At 37.0% G+C, this 8,823-nt stretch overlaps 1 protein-coding gene across 6 annotated transcripts in view; it reads left to right on the forward strand.

The window, feature by feature from the left end:
- BRAF (B-Raf proto-oncogene, serine/threonine kinase) overlaps window positions 1–6,232 on the forward strand; it is a 116,975-nt gene extending 110,743 nt beyond the window's left edge. For 4 of the 6 annotated variants that reach the window (XM_039860951.1, XM_039860950.1, XM_039860952.1 and 1 more), the window contains one exon: window positions 4,862–6,232. Coding sequence is in view for 5 of the 6 variants with exons in the window: in XM_039860952.1 (XP_039716886.1) it covers window positions 4,862–4,921 (60 nt within the window). In the remaining variant the exon portion in view is untranslated. Of the gene's footprint in view, window positions 1–151 lie in introns of all 6 variants that reach the window. The other 2 variants (XM_039860948.1, XM_039860947.1) reach the window with 2 other exon arrangements.
- Window positions 6,233–8,823: the final 2,591 nt, after the last annotated feature.

Below are 8,823 nucleotides of genomic sequence, written 5' to 3' on the forward strand. Positions count from 1 at the left end.
TCGAAGTTCCTTTTAGATACCTTTTTATGTATTAAGGATATCTTACACATACAGAAGCCGAATTTCCTGACAAATGCACTGCCACCTCCTCTCCCCAAAAAGCTTCACAGAATCCTGTGAGAACTCTTAGGTTTGTTTGTTTTTCTTTTAGATATCTCTGGTTGCCAAACACCAGGTAATGAATTTTTAAAAAATTATTATTACTTTAGATTATCATACCTCTCGTGATGCCGTATATTAGCAACCACCTTATCCATGTGTCTTGTAAAATTTCTGTGCTTCTTATATTCTTTGCCAAGCAAGATTCTACTTACTATGAATTAATACTATTCTCTTTCTTGTGTTCCACAGTATGAAGTATTTGTTAGCACTTTCTAGTGCGTACAGTTTCTTGTAAATAATTAATGTGGCAGTCAGTATATTCTTACTGTGAACCATAATCTTACTGGGAATCAGAATTGAAAGAAGCAGTAGTGCTGTCATCTCATCAAAGAATTGCCATCTCTGCTTCAGAGTCGGCCTAGACCAGAGCCAGCCTCTTAAATACACCTCCATTTATTCAATTTGAACTTGTGACGATTTTTAAATAGAGCTGACAGTTCAAGTTAGTTAGGCACACAGACGACATCCGCATAAATGCTGTCCTTCCTTGAAGCCAATACAGAAGAAAATTGGGAAGGCTTAAATGATAACTTAGTTTTTAAGGACCACAAATGAATTTTCGAAATACTTCTTTTTATTAAGCAGGTTAGATTTCATCCAGGGAAACCCTCAGTGATAAATATAGTATACCTTTTGCCCCTTCATTTGGGTAGTTTAAGATAAATAATGCCATTCATGTTTTCAGAAATTGATTCGTGACCTTCAATTTAGGTAAGAATAGTGGGGGGAAAAAAACACTTCTCACATTTTAAAAAATAAGAATAAGAAAAATATAAGATAATGTAACAAGTTAGAAAACATCGAAGTGCATGATTTCTAAGTCCTCCAGTGACACTAAAGATCTGATTAGTAATTATTAGATGGGGTTTTATTTATTCACAAATTGAATGGCAAGCAAGTAGCTAAAAAAGTTGTAACAGAATTGACCTGGTCCGTTGCAAGCTCAAATATTTGGGCGTTTTGAGGCAGAAGAGTCAGCTGGTCTTTCTAGCGGTACAGCTCGTCTCTGCCGCTCCCGGGTGCACTTGCTTCACTCTTACCCTGCTTTTCTTCTCACGGTCCTTTTCCCCCAGCACCATCCACTGCTCACTACACCACCATCTGCCCTTGGCTCCTTTCCTTTCTTTTTTCACCAGTGTCCTTTGCCAGAGGGCGTTCACTGCTAAGCTCTTACAGTCGCTGTCCCAGAAACACTGGAACATGCCCCCAAAGGGTCGCATAGTAATCTTTCCACTGGACATGTTAGCGGAAGAGATTACAAACACAGCAGGTGAGATGTTTAGATCACGTGGATCCGGAGGAGTAGGAAGCATTAGAATGATTCGTAGTGGCTTCCTTTTCTGTGATTGTTTTACACTGAGTTTTAGATATATTCTCCAAATAAAGAAAAACTTTATTTTCCTAACTATATGTAAAGTTAATCACTTTAGATAAATGAAACAGGACATTCATTCTCTTACGACTGACTGCTTCTTTCCTAAAACTAAAACCTGAACCTTCATATATTCATTAAATTGATTTCTTTCTTAAAGAGGCAACCTTTTTATAAAATTTGCTTCACATTTTAAAAGTTTTACTAGTCAGTGATGAGGAATGAGATTTGTCTTCTCTTAACTTTAAGTAGTTTAGGTATCACAGCATTTAATCAAATGTTTCAGGTTTATTTTCAAATATTACAGTATCGTCCTAGCCATTTGAATACTGAGCCAGCAATTAAAATCATTCTCTCTAAAATAGTAACTATTTCACATACCAGCTTAAATGGCCCTTCTCTCAAGTCAGTCACTCTCAATTTAAGGAAATGATCTGCATTTTTTAAATTATGAAATGGGAACTTCATGACTAAAACATCTGACGATTATAGTCATCTTATTTAATTAAGAACTATTGAGCATTTCTGTAGCAGTTTTATTTTACTAAACCTTTCATCTCTCCTATGAGCATTTTTCTAAAGGATTTAAGAAATCCAATACGTCTTTGCCAGAATGTTCCTCATCCTTTTGAAACTGCCTCAAAGGTCACCACAAAGAAAAGATGTAACTTACTCTGGTTTTGAATGACTGGCCCCCTACCTCTAAAGCAGTGATTGCTTTGTGTACAAAATAACATTTTAGATTTCTCATAGCATATTTTATCTTTAAGGGGAATTTTTATCAAATTGTATGTAGAGCAGCCACTGAAATACATTCAATTATGGAATAAAGGGTAATTGTTTAGTAATATCTTAAAACCAGTTCATAAAGTCTTTAGTTTTCAAATAAACAAACCATGCTATTGGAAGTATCTAAAATCACAGGGTCTTCCCAAGTGACTATTAAATAAAGTCAAATGAAAAAGAGAACTGAGGTTCTCAACCAAAAAGGAGGTAAAAATGTTTCATTTTGGCCTCTATTGATTTTTCATTAATAAATTAATATACTGAGATATTTTTTGAAAATCATAGAATATTTGGGTATTTCACATTAAATAACTTCACACAAGCAGAGTTGACTCTTAACCTCAAATGAAATAGGGTGGAGGTGGGATGATAGAGAGATCCAGGTAGGCGAGGAGGAGTGAGCAAGAAGAGCACCCCCACAGCAGACCCACCGCCCGTCACCCCCATCTTTCTCTCACATTTCTGCATGGCTTCAGGAGCAGAGGGAGAAGGAGCTTATTGACCCCCGAACTCAGTTCTTTTTGTCTTTGTTTTTTTCCTCAACCCGCAGTCTAATTATAAAAAGGACCACATTCTGTTAGAAGCAGTAGACTGGTAGGCTGATGTTTAGTGTTTGCTTTATTGGTATTTGGTTTGGACTTTTTTGTGGTTTGGGGGTTTGTTCGGTATGTTTTATTTTTAAGTTTAATATTCAAGTTTGTAGAGTAGAACACTGTTCAACAAAATAGAGTATCTAATTGTAATAATAAGAAACACTGAAGATTTTTTAAGGTTATTTTTTAATGTGTTCGGTAAGATTTGGCTTAGAGTTTATCATTTTCTGATATTTTCTCACTTAATAGATTAATTCTAGCCATTTTTTTTATAAAGATTTCTGTTACGTAAATCCTGTGTTCACATTAGCTTCCTTTAATGAGATTTAGATTCTGCTAGATACAGTGACTTCTCATAAGAATGCTGGAAATTGCTCTAAAGAAATGTATTAAAATACTGAGAAAAAAATAGCAACCTTAAAACCATAATACTCAAACCATAAACAAAGGTAATGAGAATGTTTATATATTTCTAGAGTCTCGGTTAATACTCACCAAGGTCTTAGTAATTTGGCTATTTTTTAAATCAGTGCCAAGCTCCTTGCTACTTTTAACTTTAAATATGAGGTGATAATTCTTTTATCCTCCTTGGTCATTTGTCTCACAGTACCTTGGTTCATTGCTTGCTAAAAGGAATCCTTAGATGGAAAGAGATGGTATCACTATTTGCAGCCCAATTAGTAGTTGTATTTGGAATAGAAAAATAAATTACTTATTGAAAATTGTTTAGGGGCTTGTTAACTGTGAAGACCCTGGACTTTGGAGTCAGCACCTGGCTCTGCATTCCAACTCTGCCATTTTCTAGCTGTGAGATCTTGGGCAAGTTACTTAACCACTCTAAACCCCAGCTTGCTCCTTTATAAAATAAAGAGAATAGTACCTGCCTCATAGTTATGAGAATCAGATGCAAATGTGTATAAAGTATTCAGTGAGGCACCTGCTATATAACAGGCATTCAAGTAGTTGCTAATATTATCAGCATACAATCTGAGGGTTCAAATCAGCCAGTCATTAGCAATCTGTTGTGAGCTGGGACATGCCACTATTCTCTAGTAAACAAAACCTAATAGCAATCAGAAAATAGATCGGTTATCCCCAGTTTAAATAGAGTAAGTGGCTTCTTGGATTCTCATCTGAAGCTGCTATTAGTTAAGGTTAACTAAATTCTGATAGTTGTCAGTTATTAACCAACCCCCAGAAAATAACTGTAGTGTATACAGTAAGAGGAACCGACCTCTAATTACAAGTAGAAACTGGACAAAATGGTAGGTAAAAAGTAATGGCATGAAGCTCCCAAATTCAGTAAGCTAAAGGAGTATCATCCCTCTAACGAATTTTGTGGTTTAAAGAATTCCTTATGCTGAGAATAACGTTCAGTGACATGTGCCTATATGTAATATTTTGGTAGTTTAAAAGGTGAAATGAACTAGAAGATGGAGCGTCTGGATTTTCTTTCTGTCAAATGTGTAATGTAGGCAAATCATTTGACCTCTTAATTTTATCTTTTGCGAAATGAGGATAATTCCTGCTTCCTCCTTTCAAATAGTGGCATTGTGATAATGAAAATTAGTTGATAATTCCGGGGGGTGGGGGGGTGGGGAGGGAGAATATTCTACAAATCAATCTTACTATTTTATGAACAATTTCTGAGTATTTTGTTCTTTGAACTGTTTTCAGCTTGATTAGAACCACAGCATGTAAAACCCATCTAGAAAATTATCTGCAGATTTGATAGTTAGTTGATTTAACTGAACCATAGTCTACATACTATGTAAGTTACCATCTTTCATGGGTTCCAGCCATTTTTGCTTTTTAAATTAGTGATGATGATGCTAGATTTGTAATAAATAGCTAGTCACCTTTCAGGGAGGTTTCAGTGAGGCTTTTCTGTGTCTCTAGATTATTTGAGATACTTTTTTTAAAATTAGCTCTTGTCCTCCCTCTACAGGAGAATTTGCAGCCTTCAAGTAGCCACATCATCATGGCAGCATCTACTCTTATTTCTTAAGTCTTGTGTTCATACAGTTTGTTAACATCAAAACACAGTTCTGTTCCTCAAATCTTTTTTTAAAGATACAAATTTCCAATGCATAAGCTGGTGTGGAACAGAATGGAATTTCCCATCCAAGTAAAGAGGGAAGAATGTTTTAGGAACCAGAATTCTCTGCTGCCAGTGTTCCTTCTCCAACACAAGCACCACATGCATACAAGTCTACCCACTCCCAAGAAGAAAGAGGAGAGACCCTGAGTTCTGACCTTTTGATGGTCAGGCATGATGGAAAGAAACCACTGCTACAGCTTGGGAGATTTGCTATGGAAGGTCTGCCGGTCAACTTTGCCTTTCTAACCACCAGATCGATACGTGGCTGATCATCTAATGGGGCAGTTGCAATCACCGAGCATCATTCTCTTGCCTGTTCTGGGATTTCGTTGTGGAGCTCTTTCCCCTAGCCATCACTGGTTAATTTCTGAGGGATGGAACAAAAATGCAGCATGCCCTATCTGTGGAGCATGTTCAGTCCTTGACAAATTTTTATCAAAATGAAGCTATTTTATTTTAATGGAAGATGAGAGGGGAGCAGGAGCTACGTTTGGTGCAGAGGAAACGGGAATGCTGCATCTTTTTCCTGACCTCCTGGGTTTCTGGCCTTTTGTCCCTTTGCTCACTGAGGGTGTCTGCCTAACCACGCAGGCTGGAAAGTGCTGGCACACATTGCCTTCTTTTCTCATTGGGTCCAGCAATGAAGAAAAGTGTTTGGGGATTTTTTTTCCCCTCCACGATAAAGCAGGTTCTCAGGAAAATCTTCCTCCTAAGCTCTTCCAGTCACCAAGTACTTGTGTGGCTTCTTTGTCCAGGGCACAAAAATGCCCTGGCAGTATCTAATTAAAAACCTACAAAACTGCTCAATAACAGTTTTGAATGTGAGACATTTATGTAATTTAAATGTAAGGTACAAGTTTTAATTTCTGAGTTTATTATATTTTTATTAAAAAGAAAATAATTTTCAGATCTAATTGAATTGGAATAAAATAATACTTCCCACCAGAATTATATATCCTGGAAAATTGTATTTTTGTTATATAAACAACTTTTAAAGAAAAATCATTATCCTTTTCTCTACCTAAATATGGGGAGTCTTAGCATAATGACAAATATTTATAATTTTTAAGTTAATGGTACTTGCTGGATCCACACTAACATCTTTGCTAAAATCTCATTGTTTCTTCCAACTTACTCCTACACTACATCCTTCATCCTCTTTCTAGTCTTTTATCTAGAATATGGAACCTAAAATAAAAATGGTGGTGTCTTCATTCATTCTCCTTCTTCCTTTTTTCTCAAGCCTGGTCTTCAAAAGGTTGGGTAGTTTGGCAGCTGGATTCCCCAGGCAGAGCATAGACCATCGGTAGGTGTGTTGGGACCGAGGGAGGATGTGTGAAGCCTAATGTCAGTCATTTTTATGGAAGGAGCTGCTGTGGTTTTAAGATCCTTTGTCTTTGTGTAAATGGAAAATATAACCTACTCATAGCTTTCTTTGGCCTTTACTAAAGGGTCATGTAAGTCACAGTAGCAGCAAAGAAAGTGACTGTGGACATATTAACGGCAGATACCTCCCTTATCATGAGTCTAGAATTTCTTATCAGGATTTAGGAATATAAATCAAATCAAATGTACTTATCTCAACCAAGCTATGTGACCAAGGATCTGAAAGAAATTAGACAGGACTTATAAAATAAACCAGGGAATTAGAAAATGTTATTGAAAATTTTCAAGTTGTAATCCCGCTTGCCATCTTTCAGCCTACTGAAATTCACTGCCATTAGGTGATTTTTACTAAAATACCTGTATTCAGAGGAAGGGCTACTGAAAATTCCATGGACTTGTAAGAGATCCCAGTAAAATGGAAATATACTGAAGTTTGTAGTGAATTTGAAAAACAGTGTGTTCTTACGTCTTAATGAGCAGAGCACTGTCTTTGCATTTCAGAAATTGCAAAGATGGAAATGGTTTGTGCTGATTTGAAGAGCATCTCGTGTGCATCATGATGCTGCCTGTCTTTTAAAAGCCTTGTTTATTTTTCTTTTAAAAATATGTCCCCATGGATACTTTTAAACATGCTTCTGTTCCCTTACTAAGATTGCGGAGAGCTGAGCTCAAACAATAGGCACGTCCTGCTGAGCAGGTAGAGCCTGCTGGAGGCTCAGGTGCAAGACTCCTTCTGGAGGGCGGCAGGAGCCAGCACAGGAACTAGTTATGGATGAAGCTTAGCACTGGAGTTTCCAAGCAATATGCAAGGTGATACACTTTTTTCTTCCTTTTTCATATAGGTCGCTATCTCATTTGAAAAGGGGAACAGACTTGATCTCGAATGAAGCTGTGCCCAGGCTCAGGGTATTCTTGAAAGATTTTCATAAAGCCCTTAAAAAATAAAAATAAGGTTTGAAAGTTTTCCCTTTTCTTCCTTTTTCCATCAAATAGTTTTTTCTCTAGTTTACAGTTGACATGAAGAAAGAGTGTCCTCTGAGTTTCACTTGCTTTATTTTTTGATGCTTAACTACAGATAGACATGTCGAGCTCCTAAGGAATACAAGGAAGAACTCCTTGTTTGTGCAAAGCACTTTATGAGTAAATTTGTGTGGATAGTATATGGCTGCTTCACTGATTATCTTGTAAGGCTGTCTTTTCCGTAAAGTGGCTGCAGTGCCTTCTGTAGTGTATTTTATTTGGGGGAAGAAGAGGTGAAGCCTTCTGAAAAATTTGAGAGCAACCTTAAAAGATTGTTTTAAAAGTGTGGTGTTTCTGATGGACTTTTAATCATGAAACTACAGTCCGGGGTCTAGACTTTTGCCACTGAAATAATATTGACCAAAAAGTCGTTTATAAAAGAGATTTGTGAACAGAAAATCCAATGTGATTATTCGCAATTATGTGCACCTTAAAAGAAGATTCTGTCTAGCTGTCCAATTCTGGTTCCTGAACATCCAGTCCCTGATTATATGTGAGAACTGGTAGGACATCCTGGGGCATCCTAGAAGGTAAAAATCCCATATAAAGTATATGTGTTACATTCCTGTTGGTGTTGGAGAAGAAGGAGCATTAGGTAATTCTAAAGAAATAGTGCAAGACTTCAGCACTGTCAACCTGGAACTAAATATTTCCTAGATGCCTACTGGGTGCAGTCACAGCTCCTTCATCACACAGCGTTATCTGTTATTCATCGGGCACCGATGGGACTGCTGCACGCAGCCCCGCTTCAGCTCCCAGCCGCCCCTCCTGCACATTTCACCCTTCAGCCTCGTGCAGACCTCATCTAGCTTCATCTAGCTTTAGTTTGAAACATATTGCAGAGTTCAGGTGACCTCTTCAAAAAACTACCTCCTCAGAATGAGGTAATGAATAGTTACTTATTTTAAAATATGAAAAGTCAGGAGCTCTAGAACCTGAAGATGATTTAGGATTTTTAACTTTTATGTGTACTTGTATTTGAGCGTTCTCATTTTGTCCCAAAGGGCATTATACATTTAAACAGTAAAACTGAAAAATAGAGCTCAGCATATCTGAATGTTGTTGCAAGTGGTGCCAGAATCTGTTTAGGGGTACATTTCAGAATCTTAACCTTAAGTCAGTTGCATGAAATTAAATAGTTATGGTATCACTTCACTAACAATGATATACTTTTAATTTTCAGTGGGATTGGCAAGACAGTACATCTTCATAATGAGTTAGCCACAGCTTTGTCACATGCACAGATATTCCTATAGAGAGACTGCCCAGCTAAGAGGGTAGGGAATGATAACCCATTTTGCAAGATTCTCTTCTTTGTTCAAGTTGGCATTGTTAGTGCTAGAATATCAGCACCTTGAGACTAGCAGATTCCAACCATTAGGGTATTTTTTTTTTTTTTTAAA

This window comes from Pteropus medius, unplaced genomic scaffold (assembly GCF_902729225.1).
Source record: "Pteropus medius unplaced genomic scaffold, Ma_sr-lr_union100, whole genome shotgun sequence".
Lineage (NCBI taxonomy): Eukaryota > Metazoa > Chordata > Mammalia > Chiroptera > Pteropodidae > Pteropus > Pteropus medius.